The 26,362-nt window shown below is 41.6% G+C and overlaps 1 protein-coding gene and 1 long non-coding RNA gene across 2 annotated transcripts in view; both read right to left on the bottom strand.

The window, feature by feature from the left end:
• Window positions 1–26,362, bottom strand: part of LOC138966286 (uncharacterized) — a 470,291-nt gene that overhangs the window by 437,904 nt on the left and 6,025 nt on the right. The window lies entirely within an intron of this gene.
• On the bottom strand, window positions 579–6,110 carry LOC138966275 (cadmium-metallothionein-like). Its single transcript, XM_070338428.1, has 4 exons — window positions 5,966–6,110; window positions 3,301–3,399; window positions 2,012–2,122; window positions 579–1,589 (listed from the first exon to the last, which is right to left on the bottom strand). The coding sequence occupies exons 1-4, from the start codon at window positions 5,979–5,981 to the stop codon at window positions 1,516–1,518; spliced, it is 300 nt and encodes a 99-aa protein (XP_070194529.1). The 5' UTR covers window positions 5,982–6,110; the 3' UTR covers window positions 579–1,515.

Raw genomic sequence — 26,362 nt, 5'->3', positions numbered from 1 at the left:
AGAATGTGTGTTAATATTTAAATCGTTGTAACGTGGTTTGGGCAGATGACCGGTGAGGTGGTGGTGTGTGTGTGTGTGTGTGCGTGCATGTGTGTGTGTGTGAGAGACGGAGAGAGAGACAGACAGCCGGATAGACAGAAAGTGACAGACAGACAGAAGGACAGAGATAGGCGGCAGATGGGAGTGCGTTTGTTTCTAGTGTTGTTTTGTTTGTTGGTTTAATGAGTGTTTTTTTGTGTGTGTATATAAATTCGTTTGCTTTGATAAAGTTGGTGGTTGTTTTACCTTTCATTAAAATGAACACCAATTTACACACACACCCACACACACCGCAAATAACAACATCACGTGCACGGTGTATTTCATATTTCTTTCGTTTAATAAACAATATCTTTTCTTACTATCAATCCAAAAATCTCACATGATATCTGAAAACCATTTCCTAATACAGCAAATACTTCTATATTTTATATCACTTCTTTCTGCCGATGTTACAAAAAGAGCTTTAACTTGTTCATGTTAATACAAAGGAATGTGCATTTCTGCAATAGATTTCCTTCAGTTTTATTTCTCAACTATTCTTTATTCTTGCAAATATTTCCCTATCTCGAATATAACATATGGCTTGCTGCATCTTACGAATCCATATCATGTTTTTATTTTAATACTGCTATCTGAGGTAAACAAATCAATAAACAAAATAAAAATTAAAAACAAAACCGTGAAGGTAGTTTGCATACAGAAAAAATAAATAAAGATGAAAAAGTTCGTCACAACAGTTGTAATCTCAGGCTCAAAATGAATGAACGTAATGAATATTGAAATGCGCGACAACGGAAAACAATGAACCAGCTACGTTTCAAAATGGTTGAGATGGTAAAAAAAAAAAAAAAAGTTCTTAGGAATGACCAGTGTTTTCTTTAAAAAAAAAAAATTACGTTTATTCCTATCTTTGTCTCCCCTTTTTTCAACTCTTTGTGAATCAATCAGTGAATATCTGTGTCCGTGGTTATTGATTCTACCAGAAACTGATCAGAATTTTGACTGGATTTACGAAGTTCTGGGGAAAGAGAAAATGAAGTATCTTAAAACAGACACATGACTGGGTTTGCATTATGAGGGCCCCAAAGGGGGGGTATCATCACGATCACGGGAAGGGAAATTTTAGCTTTCACGATCACAGTTACCTTGATTTTTGTTTTCACGATCACAAACACCTTGACGAATAGAGGATCATAGAGTGATACAGCTGTGAAAAATGTACGCTGAAAATAAAATGCTTTGCAATAATGCCCATCACGATCACGAACACAAATGACGATCACGATCACGAGACTTGATTTTTTTGTCATCACGGATCACGGGCAAAGTCCCATCACGATCACAGAAATGGAAACTCGGCAATCACGGTCACAGAAAGGTAAAAAAACGCCAATCACGATCACGATTTTAAACCCTTTGGGGCCCTCCATTATGTGGCAGCTGAACGAAGTGGACAGTTTGGCGTGGAGACGTTTATTTGCAGGAGCACGACCTGTCACACTTGCAGCTGTCAGGCCCTGTGCATCCCTTACCGCAGTTACAGCTTCCTGCACGTGAAAAACGTAGTGTTTGGGGACTACCATTCCAGCTACCCTTCCCGTACACACGCGCGCGCGCACGCACGCACTCTCTCTCTCTCTCTCTCTCTCTCTCTCTCTCTCTCTCTCTCTCTCTCTCTCTCTCTCTCTCTCTCTCTCTCTCTCTCTAATACATAAAGAATTGTCATTGTTATCTTTCTCTCTCTCTCACACACACACACACACACACACACAGACACACAGACACACACAAACACAAATATACACACACACTCGAAATTTGAGTCATCATTCCCTGAACAGTTTTGATAACACAAATGCGAAATGCCACAAACTCGTTGGCAAGGGATATAACCAAGTTCTACAATGTTAGAACAAAGTTGTAGCCCTGTTGTGGTCAAAAATGTGGTGACTCAGAAATAAAAACTTACCAGCACACTTGCAGGCGGTGGAACAGCACTGACAGCGACAGTCCTCCTTGCAGTTGCACCCGCTGCCACACCCACATGGTGTCTGCTTGCATGCGTCCGTGCAACCCGCCGCTGTTAGTGCACAAATCAAGGTCAACATAGTAAAACAAAAAATGATGAACAAAATAGGCGATGTTCGGAAGATGATGATGATGTTGCTGCTTCATGCCCTACAGGCCTATCAAGGCAACATGTTACCCCCGCGGGTCAGTTAGGGGGAAGAATTTACCCGATGCTCCCCAGCATGTCGTAAGAGGCGACTAATGGATTCTGTTTCTCCTTTTACCCTTGTTAAGTGTTTCTTGCATAGAATATAGTCAATTTTTGTAAAGATTTTAGTCAAGCAGTATGTAAGAAATGTTAAGTCCTTTGTACTGGAAACTTGCATTCTCCCAGTAAAGTAATATATTGTACTACGTTGCAAGCCCCTGGAGCAAATTTTTGATTAGTGCTTTTGTGAACAAGAAACAATTGACAAGTGGCTCTATCCCATCTCCCCCCTTTCCCCGTCGCGATATAACCTTCGTGGTTGAAAACGACGTTAAACACCAAATAAAGAAAGGAAACATGGAATATGTTCGGAAATAACTCTTGTCAAGTTTATATGGGTTGTGAAAGAGTTGCTTCCCTTTCCCTTTTTCCCATACAAACACTGAGGCAAGCCGACAACGTCACGTTAGCTTGCCTCAGTGTTTCTGTTGAAAAGCAGTAAAAACCACACACAAGGGAAAGCAACTCTTCCACAACGCATAAAAAACGAGTCATTCCGTAATTCGTTTGTTCAAAAAAAAAGTAAGAAAAATTTCTATGCTGCTATGCTAACTTAAGCTTAACGTCCTCACAGGAACTAGTGCCTATTAGGGAAATGAAGTGATTATATGCTAGAAAAATGTCGGAAACTAAGTAAGTTTTATGAGTTCCAAATTTCCGGCAACAATAAGTTAAGTTGTTATGCCCCTTGAACAAGATGGAAAGGTTTACAGTCATGTGTGCATTTCTGGCAAAGTGTTCGAACTATATGCAAGCACACATGTACTCCTGTACATGTCTTTTTGACAATTTGCTATATATATAAACAATAACTACATAAGAAATGTAAGCAAAATTAATCATCAATTACTTGAAATAAAGTTGATAAAACTGATTAAGTAATTAAAATAAATTTGAAAATAATCATTTGTTTTTAACAATATTCAGCAATATATTCATACACATATATATATAAATATATCACACAGAAATTAGCATACCGTATTTGCATGACTGACACTTGCAGTCGTCCGTGCATTTACAGCCCGAGGTGGCACAGCCACAGGGTGTCTGCTTGCACACGTCCGTGCATCCTGCTCCTAAAAACAAAAAAATGGCACGAATGAGAGATTACATGACATTGTATTTTGTGAGGAAGAAAATCTCTTCATTATTCTTGTTTGTATTATTGTTATTGTTAGCGATGATTTAGCTTCATATGTGTGTGTGTGTGTGTGTGTGTGTGTGTGTGTGTGTGTGTGTGTGTGTGTGTGTGTGTGTGTGTGTGTGTGTGTGTGTGTGCATGTGTGTGTGTGTGTGTGTGTGTGTGTGTGTGTGTGAATAGAATAGAATAGAATAGAATAATGTTTATTGTCATGAACCAGTAAAGTTATTGACACAACAAACAACAAAATAATGCATTATACAATGCTAAAACAATCCGTAACAAATTTGCCAAGACGAACTTGAACTTCGTCTTCTAAAAATAAGTTACTTGGATTTTTGTTAGCATATTTCATATTGATATGTGAAGCATCTTCTTTAAATTCATCCCTTAATTTAACATATTTATTGCATTTATCTAGAAAATGTATTTCATCTTCTATGACATTGCATTCAATACAAAGACGATTTTCTTTAGGGATATTCTGATGTTTTCCACTTTCAATTTTTAGACAATGTGTGCTAGTCCTTAATCTGCTTAACATCTTTCTGTGTTTATTATTCTTAATTTGTATTAAGTATGACTGCATTTCGTAAGATTTACTGATCATAGAATAAAACTTAAGTCTGGAATATGTATCTGATTTTTCTTTTGTCCAGTATCTTATATATTCCTCTTGTTGTTTTTTGTCAATGGCAAACTTTAATTTGTGTACATTTAATGTAGATTGGTTATGCCAAACGTGACTAAAACCTTGTGTGTGTGTTTGTATGTGTGTGTGTGTGTGTGTGTGTGTGTGTGTGTGTGTGTGCGTGTGTGTGTGTGTGTGTGTGTGTGTGTGTGCGTGTGTGTGTGCGCGCGTGTGTGTTCTTTTTGTCGAGTGACAGGTTGAAAGACATGACATTGTGCCTTTTATCCTCGGAACATAAACTTCAGTCAGTCAGTCTCTCTCTCTCTGTATCTCTCTCTTTCTCTTTCTTTCTCAGTCTCAGTCTCTCTAGAAAAAGTACGACTAGTATCTCTTTGTCAGACTAGCATCTAGTCTTTTACAAAAGTAACAAATCTTTCTCTGATAATTATTACCATTGTTGATAAGCTCCCCAACCCCACCCCTGCGGCAGTCATCATGCACGTAACGATACTTTGACTGAAGGCTATGTGAAATACTGATTTAAACAAAATAATTAAACTCTAAACTCGGTCGATCGGGGGTACTTAGCGTTTTCTTTCCTTTAAAAAACAAACAAGCGACAAAGAGAGCGCAAGTCAAACCAATATCCCTTGTACGTTTGCCTTGAGAAAGCTTAAGACGCATTCTCGCTGAAAGGAAAGAAACACAGAGACGGAGGAAAGCTTATCAAGGAAAAGAGACCGAAGATCCCAGAACAAAAATAAGAAACACGTGTGCCGGTGGTACTAGCGAGCTGGTATGTTTGGATGTCGCCGGGATCGATACAGCGCGAAGCTGACTACAGCACATAATTTTATCCAGGTTTCCCAACTGCTTCGTTTCCGGCCGATTTAAGTGGAGCACGTGATGCGCACAAAAAAATATTGGCGGTCTAGAAGTGTCGTCTGCGCAATGATCGCGGCGGCTTTCTTGACCGCCAAGCCGGGACGCCGACCACGCACGTTGTGAGACGTCATTCGTTTGACCTCAATAATTATGTTTTCAGTGTAAGCCTCAGTTTTTGAGTCACTTGAGAAAAAGTGACTCTATGTAATCGGTCAGTGTTAGCACCTTAACGTTGGACTTTTCTCGGAAACTATCAAAGCGATCGGGCTCATATTTTGTTTAGTCGTGACCTCCAATGACCTCTACACTTTAACGATGGTTTCGTTGACCTTTGACCTTTTTCAAGGTCACAGGTCAGCGTCAAAGGAAAAATTAGACATTTTATATCTTTGACAAAGTTCATCGGATGTGATTGAAACTTTGTAGGATTATTCTTTACATCAAAGTATTTACATCTGTAGCCTTTTACGAACGTTATCAGAAAAACAAGGGAGATAACTAGCCTTTTCTGCTCGGCAACACACAACTTAACGTTGGGCTTTTCTCGGAAACTATAAAAGTGACCGGGCTCAAATTTTATGTGAACGTGACTCATTGTGTTGTGAATAGCAATTTCTTCCTGTCCATCTGATGCCTCATATAATATTCAGAACTGCGAAAGTGACTCGATCGAGCGTTTGCTCTTCTTGTTTAACACAAGAAGCAAATTCCACACCTCCTCAAGCATCAACATCAAATCTCTTAATCGTTGTTCATATTAATCATTCATTCATTGACCCCAGTCATGTTCATGTGTCCATCCATTCATACACGCACTCAGTCACGCCTCCCAAATGTAAACAGTGTGAGCGATAAACGTAATAGACTTGAAATTAAAAAAAAATCAGTACGCGACCTATCCGCAGTCTACGCAAAAACCGACGATTGTAAATGCAAAACGAACAAAACATACAGCAGTATATCAATCAGAAGAAAATATACACACCGAAAACTGAAGACATTTTGACCGGTTTTGAAAAGGAAGGTACAGCTAGCAGAAATACAGTTCACTCGTCAGTGGTCAAACAGCAGCTTTTGGCGGAGTGTCAGCGTGCCCTGTGGTAAAAATGAGCCTCAAGAATGATGGAGGATGAAGGTACGTCAGAAAATAAAACGATGTAAGAAAGGGAAGGGGTAGGGGAGGGGTTGAGGTATGACATGGAATTCCAGAGTCCCTTAAAACATCGGAGAAACATTCCACGAATACCTGTGGAGCAGGTATAAGTGACAGGTGAGAACGACCGCAGTGTCAAGCCCCCCCCCCCCCCCCCCACCCCTTCCCCCTACTCCAAAAAATGATGTGGTTACAGTAATCCGACCAACCTTTTTACATTTAGTCAAGTTTTGACTAAATGTTTTAACATAGAGGGGGAATCGAGACGAGGGTCGTGGTGTATGTGTGTGTGTGTGTGTGTGTGTGTGTCTGTGCGTGTGTGTGTGTGTAGAGCGATTCAGACCAAACTACTGGACCGATCTTTATGAAATTTTACATGAGAGTTCCTGGGAATGATATCCCCGGACGTTTTTTTCTTTATTTCGATAAATACCTTTGATGACGTCATATCCGGTTTTTTGTAAAAGTTGAAGCGGCACTGTCACACCCTCATTTTTCAATCAAATTGATTGAAATTTTGGCCAAGCAATCTTCGACGAAGGCCGGACTTCGGTATTGCATTTCAGCTTGGTGGCTTAAAAATTAATGAATGAGTTTGGTCATTAAAAATCTGAAAATTGTAAAAAACATTTTTTTTTTATAAAACGATCCAAATTTACGTTTGTCTTATTCTTCATCATTTTTTGATTCCAAAAACATATAAATATGTTATATTTGGATTAAAAACAAGCTCTGAAAATTAAAAATATAAAAATTAGGATCAAAATTAAATTTTCGAAATCAATTTAAAAACACTTTCATCTTATTCCTTGTCAGTTCCTGATTCCAAAAACATATAGATATGATATGTTTGGATTAAAAACACGCTCAGAAAGTTAAAACGAAGAGAGGTACAGAAAAGCGTGCTATCCTTCTCAGCGCAACTACTACCCCGCTCTTCTTGTCAATTTCACTGCCTTTGCCACGAGCGGTGGACTGACGATGCTACGAGTATACGGTCTTGCTGAAAAATTGCATTGCGTTCAGTTTCATTCTGTGAGTTCGACAGCTTGACTAAATGTTGTATTTTCGCCTTACGCGACTTGTTTTTCTTCTGCTGACACTAAACGGCTTTCTTCCGTTAAAACACACACACACACACACACACACACACACGCACACACACTCACACACGTACCTACACACACACGTACGTACACACACACACACACACACACATACATACATACACACACGCATACACACACAAACACGTACGTACACACGTACGTACACACACACACACACACACACAAACACACACACATGAAAACACACGTGCGTGCTCACACACACACACACGTACACACAAACTCAAACACACACACACGCACGCATGCACACACACACACACACACACACACACACACACACACACACACACACACACACCGGAGAAAGAACAAACTGATACTTGAGCGCTTTAAAAAAAACAATAATAAAACCCGTTATTTTAACTATTTTTTGTTAGGCCTTGCAAGATGTTATTTTACATGCAGCTTTATTTTTAGCCACAATCTTTTCCGACAGCATTATCAATCAGAAGCGACCGAGGTGCGACACGCATTTGTGACTGCCGTGCTGCAACGCATAGATTAGCCCAAATATCTTTTTACACCTGTTTTGGGGTCAGTTGTTTTTTATTGTAGGGTTGATTGTTCTCGGTCTGTTTATTGTGTATGTGTGTGTGCGCGCGTGTGTGTATGCGTGTGTGCGTGCGTGTGTGTGTGTGTGTGTGTGTGTGTACGTCAGTGTGTGTGTGTGTGTGTGTGTGAGTCTGTCTGTCAGTGTGTGCGTGAGTACGTGTTTGCGTGCGTGCGTGCGTGTGTTAAGTAGTAGTAGTAGTAGTAAATGCAAGCGATTTTGTAGGTGTGTAAGTACATCGTCCAGCTCGTAGTTGCAAAGCTCCAGACGCCTACAGAGCATGACAAAGCTGTCAAAAGTCGTATTTTGTGCCAGCTTGTGCGTCATCACAAACCTACAGGTGCACAGAGAAGATGTAAGAAATACAGCTCTGTGATTTATTGTCATGTCTCATATATTTACACCAAATATTTACACACGATGAAAGCAGACCTGAGGTGGGGTTTGTGATTTTGAATCGTATTACCTAACAGTGTCATGGATGACTGCATTCAGATATGATATAGGCTACCTTAGTTGGGATTGTGTATTTGACTCTAGTAAAAAAAAATTTTTAAAGTGAATAAATGAAATAAAAATAACAAATGAATCCACAATGACACTTAGCACAGAGTTCGAAGGAAACCCCTCTGTAAACGTGTTGGGTGCCTGTGGATCATGTAAAAGCCTGTGCTCTACAAACACACTTTGGTGTAGATAGTCTTGAGTCGAGCGTTTGAAAATGCCTGAGCCTGAAGGCGGGCGTAACTTACACCTCTTGGTATCAGTCTGCCTTAGAGATGAGGACGACAGTTGGCCAGATGGCTAGATTAGCGCGCTGCATTTTCCAGCATAGAACTAAGGCGCGTCTGGCGCGACGGTGCCTGAGCTAAACATTGGCGGGCACTGCTCACAGCCCGGCTCACGGCACTGTAAACATTCCCCGTCCCTTCACCTCTCTCGCCACCATCCGCCCTACCCTTGGTCTCATGCCTGAATAGACCGAAGTTTTGCACTGAGATCTCAGCAACTGTCACACGAACCCTGTTCGTTTGGCTCTAAAAGTACTGTTGTACCCCGGTTTGAAGAGTTCAACCGTAAAAAAATGAAACAAAATTCAAATGCATCTTGAGTTGGGGCCAAATTTACGTCAGAAATGCTGACGTGTCATGGCGTGAGTTGAAAGTCTTTTGAGCCCTGACTGAGCACTTACTTAGCCTGCCCTGGAGTTTAATAGCAGATGACTGAGGTTGTAAGTCGTGAAATAAGCGTGTGTGTGTGTGTGTGTGTGTGTGTGTGTGTGTGTGTGTGTGTGTGCGTACGTACGTGTGCGTGTCACAGTGTGTGTGTTAGTGTGTGTATGTGTTAGTGTGTATGTGTTAGTGTGTGTGTGTGTGTTTGCGGGCGGGCGTGTGTGTGAGTGCTAGTGTGTGTGTGTGTGTCTGTGTGTGTGTGTGCGTACGTACGTGCTAGTGTGTGTGTGTGTGTTAGTGTGTGTGTCTATGTGTTTAAGTGTGTGTGTCTGTGTGTGTGCTTGCGGGCGGGCGTCAGTGTGTGTGTGTGTTGTGTGTGTGTGCGTGCGGACGGGCGGGCGCGTGTGTGTGTGTGTGGGTCAGTATACATATGAAAACGAGTGTCTACCGGACGAAAAAGTTTTTTTAAAAAAGAAACAGAAAAAAACCCAGTCATTCCCGGTTTTCCTCGTGCATATCAAACCATGCGAGGGACTGACCTAAATCATTCACTGTCAGACCCTCCAAGTTGCAAAACAGCTTGGGGGACAAGCAAAGGCACAAGACACCGGTTTGAAGACTTACAAATCACCAGTGTTTTTACCCCCAATATATGTTCAAGAAAAGGTTCTATAAAGACAACCAAACATGTGTCTGCTTTGTTACGTTATATCTTGCTGCAAAAAATACTCTAGAAAGAAACACGAAAAAAAGTTCCTCTTCTGTAATGTACCGAGTTCAATATCGGGTGTCTAGGCCTCTGACCTTTTTTGGATTACTAGTTTATTTTTTCCCCCTAAAGCAAGAATGTCTCTGTAGCGCAACGGTTAGCGTACTGCGTTTTGAGTCGGCAGGTCGTAGGTTCGAGCCCTGTCAGCGCGGTATTCTTAAAATTTTATTTGATTGTTTCTTTACTCTCCTTTGTTTTGTTTTATTTTACTCTATTCATTATATTTAGTCAAGTTTTGACTAAATATTTTAACATCGAGGGGGAATCGAAACGAGGGTCGTGGTGTATGTGCGTGCGTGCGTGTGTGTGTGTGTGTGTGTGTGTGTGTAGAGCGATTCAGACTAAACTACTGGACCGATCTTTATGAAATTTGACATGAGAGTTCCTGGGTATGAAATCCCCGAACGTTTTTTTCATTTTTTTGATAAATGTCTTTGATGACGTCATATCCGGCTTTTCGTGAAAGTTGAGGCGGCACTGTCACGCCCTCATTTTTCAACCAAATTGGTTCAAATTTTGGTCAAGTATTCTTCGACGAAGCCCGGGGTTCGGTATTGCATTTCAGCTTGGTGGCTTAAAAATTAATTAATGACTTTGGTCATTAAAAATCGGAAAATTGTAAAAAAAAATAAAAATTTATAAAACGATCCAAATTTACGTTTATCTTATTCTCCATCATTTGCTGATTCCAAAAACATATAAATATGTTATATTTGGATTAAAAACAAGCTCTGAAAATTAAATATATAAAAATTATTATCAAAATTAAATTGTCGAAATCAATTTAAAAACACTTTCATCTTATTCCTTGTCGGTTCCTGATTCCAAAAACATATAGATATGATATGTTTGGATTAAAAACACGCTCAGAAAGTTAAAACAAAGAGAGGTACAGAAAAGCGTGCTATCCTTCTTAGCGCAACTACTACCCCGCTCTTCTTGTCAATTTCACTGCCTTTGCCATGAGCGGTGGACTGACGATGCTACGAGTATACGCTCTTGCTGAAAAATGGCATTGCGTTCAGTTTCATTCTGTGAGTTCGACAGCTACTTGACTAAATGTTGTATTTTCGCCTTACGCGACTTGTTTTTTTTATATTTAGTCAAGTTTTGACTAAATATTTTAACATCGAGGGGGAATCGAAACGAGGGTCGTGGTGTATGTGTGTGTGTATGTGTGTGTGTGTGTGTGTGTGCGTGCGTGTAGAGCGATTCAGACCAAACTACTGGACCGATCATTATGAAATTTGACATGAGAGTTCCTGGGATTGATATCCCCATACGTTTTTTTCATTTTTTTGATAAATGTCTTTGATGACGTCATATCCGGCTTTTCGTGAAAGTTGAGGCGGCACTGTCACGCCCTCATTTTTCAACCAAATTGGTTGAAATTTTGGTCAAGTAATCTTCGACGAAGCCCGGGGTTCGGTATTGCATTTCAGCTTGGTGGCTTAAAAATTAATTAATGACTTTGGTCATTAAAAATCTGAAAATTGTAAAAAAAAATAAAAATGTATAAAACGATCCAAATTTACGTTTATCTTATTCTCCATCATTTGCTGATTCCAAAAACATATAAATATGTTATATTCGGATTAAGAACAAGCTCTGAAAATTAAATATATAAAAATTATTATCAAAATTTTTTTTTCGAAATCAATTCAAAAACACTTTCATCTTATTCCTTGTCGGTTCCTGATTCCAAAAATATATAGATATGATATGTTTGGATTAAAAACACGCTCAGAAAGTTAAAACGAAGAGAGGTACAGAAAAGCGTGCTATCCTTCTTAGCGCAACGAATACCCCGCTCTTCTTGTCAATTCCACGGGCACTGCCTTTGCCACGGGCGGTGGAGTGACGATGCTACGAGTATACGGTCTTGCTGCGTTGCGTTGCGTTCAGTTTCATTCTGTGAGTTCGACAGCTACTTGACTAAATATTGTATTTTCGCCTTACGCGACTTGTTCCTTTTTACATTTAGTCAAGTTTTGACTAAATGTTTTAACGTAGAGGGGGGAATCGAGACGAGGGTCGTGGTGTATGTGTGTGTCTGTGTGTGTGTACGTGTGTGTAGAGCGATTCAGAGTAAACTACTGGACCGATCTTTATGAAATTTGACATGAGAGTTCCTGGGTATGATATCCTCAGATGTTTTTTTCATTTGTTCGATAAATGTCTTTGATGACGTCATATCCGGCTTTTTGTAAAAGTTGAGGCGGCACTGTCACACCTTCATTTTTCAATCAAATTGATTGAAATTTTGGCCAAGCAATCTTCGACGAAGGCCGGACTTCGGTATTGCATTTCAGCATGGAGGCTTAAAAATTAATTGATGACTTTGGTCATTAAAAATCTGAAAATTGTAAAAAAAATAATTTTTTTATAAAACGATCCAAATTTACGTTCATCTTATTCTTCATCATTTTCTGATTTCAAAAACATATAAATATGTTATATTTGGATTAAAAACAAGCTCTGAAAATTAAAAATATAAAAATTATGATTAAAATTAAATTTCCGAAATCGTTTTAAAAACTATTTCATCTTATTCCTTGTCGGTTCCTGATTCCAAAAACATATAGATATGATATGTTTGGATTAAAAACACGCTCAGAAAGTTAAAACGAAGAGAGGTACAGTAAAGCATGCTATGAAGCACAGCGCAACCGCTACCGCGCCAAACAGGCTCGTCACTTTCACTGCCTTTTGCACTAGCGGCGGACTACGTTCAGTTTCATTCTGTGAGTTCCACAGCTTGACTAAATGTAGTAATTTCGCCTTACGCGACTTGTTTTTTTTTGCCGCAGTCACGTAGGCCATCTCCAGTTATACACTTTTGAACAAACCGTTATCATATGACGTGCGTCTGTCTGTCTGTCTGGTCCTGTGTATGCGTCCGCGCTTCTATACATCGATTGCGTTTGATACTTTGCCTGAAACCTGATATTTGGCGCGAAAACTGACCTCTGTTGCTGGTAAGTTGATGTCCCAAATAGACAAACACTCACAATGTATTAAATCAGTTGTTTCAGACCTGGTAAGCGTATTTCCGACAGGGCAGCAGGGATAAAGCAGGGCTCCCCAAACTGTACGTCCCTGCGTCCTATACACAGTACAAGCCGATATTACCTACCATAAAGAAAATCATGGAGGAGGTCCCGGGACGCACTAAATCTTAAAAAGAGCGGGTCCCAGGACGCACTAAGTTTCCGTTATTGTGCGTACCGAAGGTACTGTTTTCAGACTGTAGTCTTCACCGAAGTGTTGTGGGAGCACCAACGTCAATTTCACGCGGGAATAACATCGGAAAGGAGGCTGAAGCTGATACAGATGTAGCTGTGCCCGGCAAAGTTTATGATCTAAAAAGTACAGTCGAACCTGCCCTCGAGACCACCTCTCCATTAAGACCAACTGCCTATTAAGACCACCCATAAGGATCCCCGACGGTTTTTACGACTATATAAATCACCTGTCTAAAGAGAGCACCTGTCTAAAGAGACCACTTTTGCCCAGTCTCTTTAGACAGGTTCGCCTGTACTGGTTTCTATCACAAAGGTATGCCGGGCGACTTTAACGGTGAAACATCACAGTGACACAGATACAGTGAGGCAATAGAGGAAGAAAAATGCATTGTAACCGGGGCATTTGGGCCACTGGACAGTGACTTGGGGCCCTCTACAACTCCGCTGAGGGGGTCCATGGATCCTCTAAAACTCTAAAGTGGGGGTCCCGGGACCCTCTAGGCGGAGCGTCCTTGTGGGAGCCCTGAAAGTCATTTCCAACCATAAAAGCAAAATGGCAGAATGGTGGGTATGGGGTGTCAGGGAGAGGTAGTACCTTCAGCAAGGGGGGCTTGCCATGGCCTTTTCGGGACAACCCGTCTGCAACTGGGATGGTCCTCATCTGACACTCACCTCTCACCTGTGGCTCCACGTGTTGTTGGCATGCGACGATGAGCGTGTTTTCTCCACTGCATGGGACATTCTGACACATAAAAGATATATATGGGATCCATGGCCGAAGGTTTTAAACGGGCATTGTAAGGCGCCTGTGACCGGACGTAGGCCTAATACGTCATTTAGTCTTCCTTTCATGTCTAGTCTCTGCCTCGCTACGCGCACGCACACAAACACACACACACCTCACCTCTTAGCCGCCTCAGGACTAAATGTTAATCTTCCAGAAAAGACAGAGACGCACCCTTTGTACCAGTGCACAAAGTTACACTGGGAATTTACATGCTTTGGAAATCATGAATCTGCTTTGCCGGCGCCTTAACTGATTTACAAGCTGACCTGTTTTGACATTTTTGACAGTAACGAAAATATATTTCGAAATGACGGCAAATGTTAGTGCGCAAAAAGCACTGATGTTCGAGGAGTGTGTGTGTGTGTGTGTGTGTTTTTTTAGAGACAATTCGACGACACGAAGCGTTAAGTTGAAGGTATAAAGCGTTCAAACCTCTTAGGGGGGTCCGGGGGCATGCTCCCCCTGAAAATGCTGACAAAAACATAAAAAATTGAACAACCTGGTGCAATCTAAGCCAAGAAACTTCCCCTAATACACCTTCCAAAGAGTAAATTTAAGAAGACAAATTTGGATCAAAACAAGGACAATTGATCGATCTAATGCATACTTTCCAAAACCATCACTTAGAATACAAAGGCCGGCTCCTCGGGGGGTCCGGGGGCGTGCTCCCCCGGGAAAATGTTGATAGAAATCAAGGAAAATGGCGCAATCTGGTGCAATCTGAGCCATCTGTTTTTCTTGATTCTCTATTTTTTTAATTTTTTTTTTAGGCTAGGGGGGGTTTCCGCCCCTGGACTGTGTGTTTGTGTGCGTCAGTGTGTGTGTGTGTGTGTGTGTGTGTGTGTGTGTGTGTGTGTGTGTGAGTCAGTGTGTGTATATGCATGTGTGTGTGTTTGTGTGAGTCTGTGTGTGTGTGTGTCAAGTTGGAGGGGGCGGGGGGAGGATGTTTGTTCCCCGGGATGAGGAGCCCGCTTTAGCTTTCGTTCAGGTTAATAATCCGCCATATGAACAGAACCAGAAGTGGATCAAACTACTTGTAGTTCTCATTCCCTTGTGACAGAACTGTATACAAAACAATGAAAGGTTAGAAAAGAGAACATATCAAACTTGATGACACTGACAACTATAGAGGTGCTCACAAAAGTACACTCCGATAATGTATACAAACCTGTCATAAACTGAAAGCCACGTGCCACGTTTGAAGAACAATAAAATTATAACAAAACCGCGTGAAAGCACAGTAATAAAAGAAAAGTTTGTTACATTCGCAGAGTGTGACAGTGCACAGTTACTGTCAACACTTATTAAAGTTATAAAAAACGCTCGCGCTGGACCCGAGTACTCTTCAGACTGGCTCGCTCCCCCAGTATGAAAGTTTTTTAGTCTTGTGCACGTTTTAGACCAAGTGACTGCTCTGTGTGAATTACAGGCATTCCCTTTGCTATATAAATACATTGCATGCGAGCCGAGGATGTGCGTGGTGACTGGCCTTTCTCTTTTATTTGATCACAGTGAAAAATATACTGCCGACCCTCTTCATAACTTAACAATATAAATGTTTGGAATGCCTGTGGTGTGAATGTTGGTTTCTGACCAGAAATGCAGATCTATCTCTGGCCGATTCATAGATTCAACCTACAAACTGCGACCTCATCTGTGATCAGATGGCCAAGCAATGCGTGAAATCTTTTATTATAAAGCCTTATGGCTCGTTTCGACAAGCATTAAACGGATGAAATTAACCACATGCAGTTTATTCTTCAGAAAAATGCACACAAAAAATGGGTTGGGTTCGGTGATTTGTACATAAACGTCTTCCTCACGATAGATTCGCTGATTTGTCTTATGAAGCCGTCATCAACACGAACACAATGATTGCAGAAGCAAACTCTGTACCTACACGACCGAGACACAAGACTGATTATCCTACATACGTGAGAGAGACACCCGTGAGATAATAATCGTTCAAATCACACGTGTGTATATCATGTAAATGAGGTCATGTCAAGCAAGTCTGGCAGGGACCTGTTTTTCCACTGCTTATGATGCCAAAGTCACCGAGACAAACGTCATTATAGAAACAAAAATTGCGCTCGCTAATTACCCTCGATGAATCTTTAGAACTAACACGTCACGCCACACTTTCAGAGTGACGTTTCTTTGCTTTGACGTAATAGATTGCACGAGGCTTTAGAAGAGATCTGGGTTCCAAAACAAGCGTCTTCAATTTAGCTGCCTCGACTGCAAGACATTTTCAGTAAAATACACGTAAGTACAGTATGTAGGATAAACAGAATACTACATGGCTTGCTGTGTCGTACCAGATTTACACTCGTTGCTTTTTCAAATAGTGAACAGCTCGCTTTCGCTCGCAGTTCAATATTTAAAAAAACAACTCGTGTAAATCTGGTACGACACAGCAAGCCATGTAGTATTCTCTATTTATTTCACAGCTGCAATGTGAATAGAGAACAAAGACGTTTTGGGTAAGCTTACTCACGTCAGGTCTTCACTGACAAGCTAGGAACAGACGGAAAATTCCGAACAAAAGTAAATGACGTCAAAGTCTCTTTCGCTTTGCGTGTAACTTTGTCATGACGTCTTTTTGTGACAACAGTATCCGCTGGCTGGCTGGCGGTTGAGGCTTCGTCTTCAGCTCTAACACGCACGCAGACAGTAAGGCAGGTCTAATCTGCACCAGCGGTGTTGGAAGGTTTTGATTTAGAAACACTCGAATGTTACTTCGACGAGATAAACGAACCAAAAGTCAAAAGTGTGCCCCAAATTCGGAAAATATTCTTTCAAAACGGCACTGTAAAAACCATCAACATCACTGTGAGAAAATAAACAATGCAAACACAACCAGTTCCCATGTGGAACATTTCGGGTGGACTTTCCCACGACCTGACCTACAAAAATCCTCTGCGTGCGTGTGATGATGCGAGAAATTATGGAAGGCGAAAAGGGTCAAATGATCGATCAAAAGGATCGATCAAAAGGATCGATCCTTTTCGCGTTTGACCCTTTCCGCCCGACGCGCGGAAAGGGTCAAATGATCGAGCAAAAGGATCGATCAAAAGGATCGATCCTTTCGCGTTTGACCCTTTCTGCCCGACGCGCGGAAAGGGTCAAATGATCGAGCAAAGGGATCCTTTTGAACGAGCAGTTTCATCGCGCTGTTTCGGAAAATCATGGAACGGATTAGCACAAAGAACGAATCTAGAAAGTAAAGTAAGTAGATTACGTGTTCTGGTGCGGCGTGAAGTGAAATATCAAGAGAAATAAACAAAAAATTCTTCTTGTTTTAGCGAGTGCATTTAGGGGTGTGTAGTTAAAATTACTGTGTGAAAAGTGTTTGGCGCGAAGCGTTCGTCTGCAACAGATCTAGATGTGCCACTTTCAGCACGTATACAGGAACATGTACGGGTAACGTCATCAAATCTAGTTTTTACGTCACGCGTTTGAGCCGAGATCTGCAGTCTTGGTAAACAACGTATGATTTGGAACATTGGAGAAAAAAAGTGAGTCACGGGTGACGGAATATCTACACGTACACGTTTAGGTCTTTGCTACACTTTCGATCATCTAGAACATTGGACGCACGTACACGCGAACTGAAATCTGAAGTCAGTTTGCCACCAAAATGTGAACTCCAGACTGTGTGCCGGTAAAATTCCGGTTCCACTTTTTGTCGGCACCGGATCCAGTAAAAGGATCGATCCTTTTGATCGATCCTTTTGATCGATCGTTTGACCCTTTCTGCGCGTCGGGCGGAAAGGGTCAAACGCGAAAGGATCGATCCTTTTGATCGATCCTTTTGCTCGATCATTTGACCCTTTTCGCCTTCCATAGGAAATAACTAGCGCGCTGGCTGGCTGTTCTATCAGGCTGCGTGTTGCCCCGCCGGTGTGAATTCCTCCCACCGCTAAGTCGTTTTTGTGGTTTATTTCGCATTTAGGTCCCAGGTAACATTATGAAGTTTTAATACGATCAATCGGACCTATTATCAAGTTAGTGTATCAACTTTTGAACGAACTGCGCCCAGTAGTTTCCCAGCAATAAGCTGTTAAGTCGAGACAGACACACAGACAGACACACAATTAAAGTCTGTTGAGCCCAAGTACTAGCGTACTCGGTGATAAAAGATGGAGTTTACGATTAGTACGCTCTCTACGCGGGAGCAGACGCTGAGAAGAATTCGAATAGACGGCATTTTACGTTGATATACCGTCATTTTGGGCTACATTTTTTCAGGAACACTCTCATAGACTAGGATAAATTCTCGAAAAGAGGCCTAAATAAAAAGAGGTAGGCATTTGTGGGTAATTAATGGCAACAGGTTGATTCTTATGGATTTGGGTGTGCTGAATTCATTTCTGCCTGTTGCCAAAGTCAAAAATGCCTATATTCGTTACTATTCAACGGTTTCCAAGATGGCCGCCATGATATCAAGAGACTACTAATTCTCAAACAAATGCTTATATCTTTATTGTTTTTAGAGATACAGTGTTAATTTTTGGCTAGTTGGTAGATGACCGATAGGCAATGGTTGCCTTGTCAGAGTATTTGACCTTGACCTTAAGTCAAGGTCACATGTATGATGAGACTTGACAATATTGACTTGTACTGTTTTGTCATGTGTGCATTTTAAGTTGTCTTTTGGCAGTAAACTACTGCGAACTAATCACTAAAAATAAGTGATATTACCCAGTAGGTATTCAGCATTAAAATGAATATACATTGATCATCATTCTGACAAGGTCAAGGTCATTTTGACCCCATATTTCAGATGTGTTTAAACTTGGACGCCATCAAGATTTGCAGTGGCTCATCTGTTGTACACACTGGACATCTGATTCAACAATTACATTTCAGCAGGGGTTCAGATCAATGGTGCACAATCAACTAGGTCAAAGGTCAAGGTCAAAGTCAAAGGTCACTATTTGGACCATTTATTCTCAAAAACGGGGCTTAAAATAGAGATAAGCCATTTGTGAGTAATTATGGTGTGCTCTTCCCATTTCTGCTGTATGACAAAGTGTATATTTGCTAGTTTGTCCTGTATCATTAAATATTCAAAATGGCCGCCACAAGCCTGAAAACTCACCCACACACAAAAACTGACAATTCTTTAAACATAACCACTCTATTTATTATCAACTTTTGTTTCAACATACGTTTGTATCAATAACGTTGCATAATCAGTACACATTTCAACAACATTTAAGATGTTATGGTATTTCTGTGGCAATTATAACACAATATACACAAATCTGAAGCATGACAAACGTTAATGTTCCATAATACTCTGTCACGAGAAAAAAACTTCCGAAACATGTTGAGAACAAGCTCAGCAACAGGTAAACAAATCAGCTATGTACAGGCATTCAGCAAACAATGTCAAATGTTCACATTTCATATGGTAAGGTCAATGAACATCACACACGTCCAAAGGGTCACGGTCAGTTCACCACTCGTTAAGACACTCCTCGTGCATTTCCCGGCATTTGCACGCTGCTGTGCATGGTAGCTTCGCCTTTCTGCATCTGCACCTTCCACTGCTGCACTGCTTCTGGCAGGTGCAGAAGATGATGTCTAGGCACGCGTCTGGAACAGACGGAAGGGTTTTCAGGACGGGGAGGAAGACGCCATCCTTCAGTTGCCAGCCCATGCTTTCAATCGGCGGCAGGTTCGGCTTCTTCTCATGAGCTTGTTGCCAGACTGAGGCCTGATAATGAGCTCTCTTGATGTGGAAGCTCAGAGCATCACTGGATGGGGGCAGATTTTCTGGGGCGGTGGCTTTCCGGAACATGATGGTTCTGGCACCATCTGCAGTCTCACAGTTTGAGATGTACAGCTTGCAAACGAACTGCTCTGCTTCTTTTGACGTGTCGTCTGTCAGCTGCCCTTTCCCCAAATTTGCCAGCAGCTGGTGATGTTGCTGAAACACTTTCCACCCAGATACCTTGCCTTGGCCAGACAGGAAAGATGTGGAATCCGAGCCAGTGATGGCGTGGAATCCTATCAAGTTCTGGAGCTTTGCCTTCTCCATGTCAGGTTCTTGGCAATATTGTGAACTGGGATGTTCTGTCTACGCTTTGCTGTGCCAGTTTTCATCCACACTTTCTTGCACTTCATTTTGTCAAAATGTGCAAGAATCAATACAGCTACATCTGTGTCTTGTGAAGAAACAACCAGGCTGGTTGCATCGCTGTTCACACAATGCAGAACAACACGTGTATCACCCTCTTCGTGACTGGCCTCTAGCGGAGTCGTGTCCACGTCTGACTTGAGTTGGATCACTGAAACCACCGGAAACCACAACAGTTTTGTCATCTGGTGCCTGCAGGATGAGTTGCCGAGACAGAAATTTGGCCAGATCAGCTTTGTTCTCAGGGTGAGACATGAAGTTGTCCCATTTGGCTGGCAGGGGTGTGTCCTTAGACTCTATCAATTTCCTGATGGGCTGAGCTCTTTTGCTCCGCTTCTTTCTTGTTCCACCTTTGATTGACAGCTGATCATACCGATCAAAGACGATGTCGGTGCGTTTAAAGGCATGTCATTGGGCAAGGAGAGACTTGACGAATGTGTCAGCAAGATCACCAAATGTAGCTGCACCTTGTGGCTTTCCAAGTGCACAAACATGTGCTTGCCCATCAACGACAAGTGTTGCCTTGTCTCCAAGCTCTTGTGCTTCAATGCCTGGAGGACAGTTTACACCACTTGTGAGGATTTTAAGCAAGCTTGCTTTTGATCCTGACCTTAAACTGCCATCAGTTTCAGCAAGTGAAGGGGGTACTGGCATCAGCTCATGCTTCATGATCACAGAAAGATCAACACTGCGCCCTGCTTCATAGGCCGTGATCAACCGCTGAAGAATCTTTCTGTCAGCTTTGACCGTCTTTTGTTTCCCACTCTTTGCATCCTTCTGCTTCACCTCGTACAGACTGGCAAATGTCAGAGGCTTGTTCTTCGGCAGAGCATCGCGGAATTTCATTTTCCTCTCTTCACAGGGCACAAGTCTCTCCCGAACAAATGTTTTCACCTGTTCTTGTCCTTTTTCACGTGCTGTCAACAGGTTTTCTTCCATGTTCTTGGTTGTAAGATCCTTCGATGCAATGTTCTGCAGATCTTCAGGCACACCCAGAGAAAAAACCTTGAAGCGTTTAAGGTTGTCAAACAACTTTTCTTCATCAGTTTTGTCTTGTCTTTTTCTGGCCTTGTTGCATTCGTTGTGAATGCTCTTCTCGTCAACCTCTGCTCCAAAGACTGCTCTTGTTTCTCCTGCAATGTGAGATCGGAGATTGAACGAGAGGGCCCAACGGTTCAGAGCAGACGGTGTCTTTGTGATGCCCACAATCCCTCCACATGACTTTCCAATCCCGTTCAGCCATTCTTGACTTTGATCTGGGTCCACCTGGTTGAACTTGCTCTGGCTCCTCTTCACAACAAAGTGCCCAGCTTCAAATTCCTTCTTCACTTCTTCGGGGAGCTGATTCATTTCACTGACGTAGACTGTGCCCCATCGAGCATAGTTGGTATGATCATATCTCATGAAGTAGGGGAGCATTGCCGTGAAAGCTTGAAGATGCAGATTCCAGTCGCCATCTCTACTGGCGCGTGTGAACTGGAGAAGAATTTCTACCATCTTCAGGTACTCCCACCAGAACTGGAAGTTTGGATTGGCCCGCGAAGCAGCAAACGAGTCCACAAGGTCTGTGAAGCGTTTGTTGGCAAGAAGATGTACAAGTGCTGCTGTGTCATCACGAACCATCTCGTCTTCAATCTCTTGTGCGAGCTCATCATCACTGCCGTGGACGTACTGCAGCAACTGTGGTAGGAGTATTCTCCACAAGGCTTGCCAGGTCAACTTATGAGTTCGCATCCCTCTGACATAGGACTTGCCTGCCAGCACCTGTTCAGCTGTTTTCGGGCCAAGGACATTGCTCTCGACCAACAGATCCAGAAGACCAGAGCACTCCATGTGACGCCCGACGGCTTTGAGAAAGTTGAGGGACGTATGGAGACCACCGAGCCTCACTACCAGCAGATTCTGATATTCAGCTTTAGCCCATTTGAGATTTGTGTATATTGTGTTATAATTGCCACAGAAATACCATAACATCTTAAATGTTGTTGAAATTTGTACTGATTATGCAACGTTATTGATACAAACGTATGTTGAAACAAAAGTTGATAATAAATAGAGTGGTTATGTTTAAAGAATTGTCAGTTTTTGTGTGTGGGTGAGTTTTCAGGCTTGTGGCGGCCATTTTGAATATTTAATGATACAGGACAAACTAGCAAATATACACTTTGTCATACAGCAGAAATGGGAAGAGCACACCATAATTACTCACAAATGGCTTATCTCTATTTTAGGCCCCGTTTTTGAGAATAAATGGTCCAAATAGTGACCTTTGACCTTGACCTTGACCTTTGACCTAGTTGATTGTGCACCATTGATCTGAACCCCTGCTGAAATGTAATTGTTGAATCAGATGTCCAGTGTGTACAACAGATGAGCCACTGCAAATCTTGATGGCGTCCAAGTTTAAACACATCTAAAATATGGAGTCAAAATGACCTTGACCTTGTCAGAATGATGATCAATGTATATTCATTTTAATGCTGAATACCTACTGGGTAATATCACTTATTTTTAGTGATTAGTTCGCAGTAGTTTACTGCCAAAAGACAACTTAAAATGCACACATGACAAAACAGTACAAGTCAATATTGTCAAGTCTCATGTGACCTTGACTTAAGGTCAAGGTCAAATACTCTGACAAGGCAACCATTGCCTATCGGTCATCTACCAACTAGCCAAAAATTAACACTGTATCTCTAAAAACACCAAAGATATAAGCATTTGTTTGAGAATTAGTAGTCTCTTGATATCATGGCGGCCATCTTGGAAACCGTTGAATAGTAACGAATATAGGCATTTTTGACTTTGGCAACAGGCAGAAATGGATTCAGCACACCCAAATCTATAAGAAACAACCTGTTGCCATTAATTACCCACAAATGCCCGAGGGTGTTAGATTTTCTGAAATCTGTCCTAGTCTAGAACGAATGAACGAGAGAGAGAGAGAGAGAGAGAGAGAGAGAGAGAGAGAGAGAGAGAGAGAGAGAGAGAGAAAGAGAGAGAGAGAGAGAGAGAGAGAGAGGGGGAGAGAGATAGAGGGGGTATAGAGAGAGAGAGAGAAGGAGGGAGGGGAGTGGAGGAATTGAGAATGAGAGAGACAAAGAGGGAGCGAGGGAGTGAGAGAGAAAGCGAGAGGCCGTCAGAAAAGATGAAAGGGACACTTCATCATCATTTCTGACAGGTGTACGAATTAACTGTGATGCCTACTAAAGGTACTCTCACATGATTTATTTCATCACGTCACAAACAAACTTAGTCACGAAAGTTACTTTTGACAGAGCGGGAAGTGTACAGTCGTGTGACGGTTACATTCGAGGGGTGGGGATGGTGGTGGGGGTTTGGCGTGGGGGAGGGTGCTGTAATGGTGGAGGCCGGAAGGATGTCTTTGAAGACAACGACCTTTCATCTGTTTCAAAATTGTGGCCATTTCTGCGAAAGCAGTCACTTTTCTCAAAACTATTTTTCTGTGCATCCCTGTTTTCCATTATATTTTATCTGGTGCTATCACTGATAATTCCTTGAACTTTAAAACAAACAAAAAAAGCTAGAAGTGGGAGTCAGTGAGCACACCAATTTTATTTTGGTCAGAATTGACCTCGCGTTTCTCCAATCAGAGGGTTTAGTCAACAATGCCCACAGTCTCAGAAATGGTCTCAGATAGCAACTCAAGACCACAGACACGTACGTAGGCTGCACAAGGCGTTTCTCCGATCAGAGGGTTTTGTCAACAATGCCCAAAGTCTCAGAAATGGTCTCAGATAGCAACTCAAGACCTTAGGGTTAGGGTTAGGGTTAGGGTTAGGTACGTAGGCTGCACAAGGCGAGACCTAGACCAAAGACCTCAGAAAACAACATTGCACTCTATCTTTAAAGGCAAGGTCCTTCCCGTGAAAACACGGCCAGGCTTACATGGGATCAGACCATCCCTCCACTTGGACACACAGGAGCTTGTAACAAAGCGCCGGTCGGTCTTCTCCTTTATCCTTACTGTACTATTACTAGTATTCTTCACTCAAAGTAGTAATAGTACAGGAAGGATAAAGGAGTAGATCAACCAGCGCTTTGATACAATTAGGCCCTGTGCTTGGACACACACCAGAAATCACCACTCTCACTTCTTGATGTGATGAGCAGGAATTTGTGATAATTTAATTTATTAAAAAACTACTACATGTATTGACTTTCACGAAACTATTTCATGAAAACAAAACTCCAACAGTGCACAAAGAGTCCTCAGGCTGTATTTTTTGGTAGGTGGCCAGGTGGAATCGAAAAGATGGTCTTATCCCAGGTAAAATCAGATCTGAGATGGTGAGCCGAACCGTTTTCACGAGGAGTACTCAAGGGCTTTAACCTTCACCCGACCGGGTTATCGACTACACACGGAAGACATAGTGGGGCCGTGCGGACCCATGCTTCTCAAAGAAGGAAAAATATGCATACCCTTCCGTAGACCCATGCTTTCCAAAAGAAGCAAAAACGTGCATCCCCTTTCGTAGACGCCGTGGTTAAATTTCCGCGAGAAGTAATTAAATTAAATTATTAATTTAATTATTACCGTGCGGACTAAAGCTTCTCAAAAAAGGAAAAACGTGAATACCCTTCTGTAGACGTCGTGGGGCCGTGTGGACCCACATTGTTATGTATTAACTTCGCTCCACGCGACTTGCTTATTAACTCCAAAATTAAACAGATCGTAGAAAATGATGTTTAGAGCCAATACCTGAAGGTTTGTGACTTCTCTCCCTAGTTTGTATGTAAGTTTCTTTGAGAAACATGGGTCCGCACGGCCCCACGATGTCTTCCGTGTGTAGTCTAAATTTGACCTTTGTTTTTTACATTTAGTCAAGTTTTGACTAAATGTTTTAACGTAGAGGGGGAATCGAGACGAGGGTCGTGGTGTATGTGTGTGTGTGTGTGTGTGTCTGTCTGTGTGTGTGTGTGTGTGTGTGTGTGTGTGTGTAGAGCGATTCAGACTAAACTAATGGACCGATCTTTATGAAATTTGACATGAGAGTTCCTGGGAATGATATCCCCGGACATTTTATTATTTTTTCGATAAATGTCTTTGATGACGTCATATCCGTCTTTTTGTAAAAGTTGAGGCGGCACTGTCACACCCTCATTTTTCAATCAAATTGATTGAAATTTTGGCAAAGCAATCTTCGACGAAGGCCGGTCTTTGGTATTGCATTTCAGCTTGGTGGCTTAAAAAATAATTAATGAATTTGGTCATTAAAAATCGGAAACTTGTCATTAAATTTTTTTTAAACGATCCAAAAACAATTTCATCTTATTCTTCATCATTTTCTGATTCCAAAAACATATACATATGTTATATTTGGATTACAAACAAGCTCTGAAAATTAAAAATATAAAAATTATGATTAAAATTAAATTTCCGAAATCGATTTAGAAACAATTTCATCTTATTCCTTGTCGGTCCCTGATTCCAAAAACATATAGCTTGACTAAATGTTGTTATTTCGCCTTACGCGACTTGTTTAATTACTTCTCGCTGAAATGTAATGATCTTTTAGGACATATAAGAGCTTTTTAGGTGTCTGAGGCATTCTTAAAAGCTCATTAAAAAATCCCAACTGGTTTAAGATGATGGTAGTAGTGTTACTGTTGTATTTTACTGCTGTTGTATTTGACTTCAAACTTAAAGGTATCGTTTCTTACGTCTAAATTATGAATGTCCCTTCAAGTCGAATCTTTGCTTCTTAAAAAACAAAACAAAAACAAACACAAGATACGTTCCTGAATAAAACGTTTATAAAATAAAATGCCTAATATTCACAAGCACCTCTACGTATTGGTCTTTATATTTTAAGAGAAGATAAATGAACGAGGGGTAGTTTATGTTTGCTAGCTCGAAAAACGGCCTCTTTATGCTTTGTTTGTTTATTTGTTTTGTTGTTGTTGTTGTTGTTGTTTTCCCCCATGATAACCAAGCGCATCAAATAGCCATGTTCTCGTCGCTTTGAGCATACAATCACACTGTTGATCATGTCACATAACTATGTTGCCCCCCCACCCCCACCCCCCCCCCCCCCTTTATCTACCCGCTCCCCTCCCTCATAGATCTACATTCTTCGTAGATTCGCCCTGAGGTCGTCACGCGTGATTTATCCCCCCTCCCCCTTCACCCCTCCTGGTCGTGGTGCAAAACTAGCACAGACAGTATACAATCGCGTTCAGGACGCATCACTTAGCATATGTGACGTAGGCGACAATTCAGCTTGGTCGTGGTTATCAATTAAAGGCACCCCTTGTATAGACCGACTAGGAAGTCAAATAATCAGTCTTGTGCCCGCAAGTATGAAAGTGACATGACACGGTGAGAAAATGGCTACCGCGAACAACGGTTTGTTTTCGGACGTCTATTGTGCTGCGATAGCCAACTTGTGTGTTTGTTA

This window comes from Littorina saxatilis, linkage group LG5 (genome assembly GCF_037325665.1).
Source record: "Littorina saxatilis isolate snail1 linkage group LG5, US_GU_Lsax_2.0, whole genome shotgun sequence".
NCBI lineage: Eukaryota > Metazoa > Mollusca > Gastropoda > Littorinimorpha > Littorinidae > Littorina > Littorina saxatilis.
Note: the sequence above shows the minus strand (reverse complement) of the source record. Positions and strands in the feature narration are given on the sequence as shown.

Excerpts from the sequence above, each read along its gene's own strand:
- LOC138966275 (XM_070338428.1), bottom strand. Across the intron at positions 2,123-3,300 it reads GTGTCAGTCATGCAAATACG|CGGCGGGTTGCACGGACGCA; the intron begins GTATGCTAATTT and ends GTGCACTAACAG. Across the intron at positions 1,590-2,011 it reads CACCGCCTGCAAGTGTGCTG|GAAGCTGTAACTGCGGTAAG; the intron begins GTAAGTTTTTAT and ends TTTCACGTGCAG.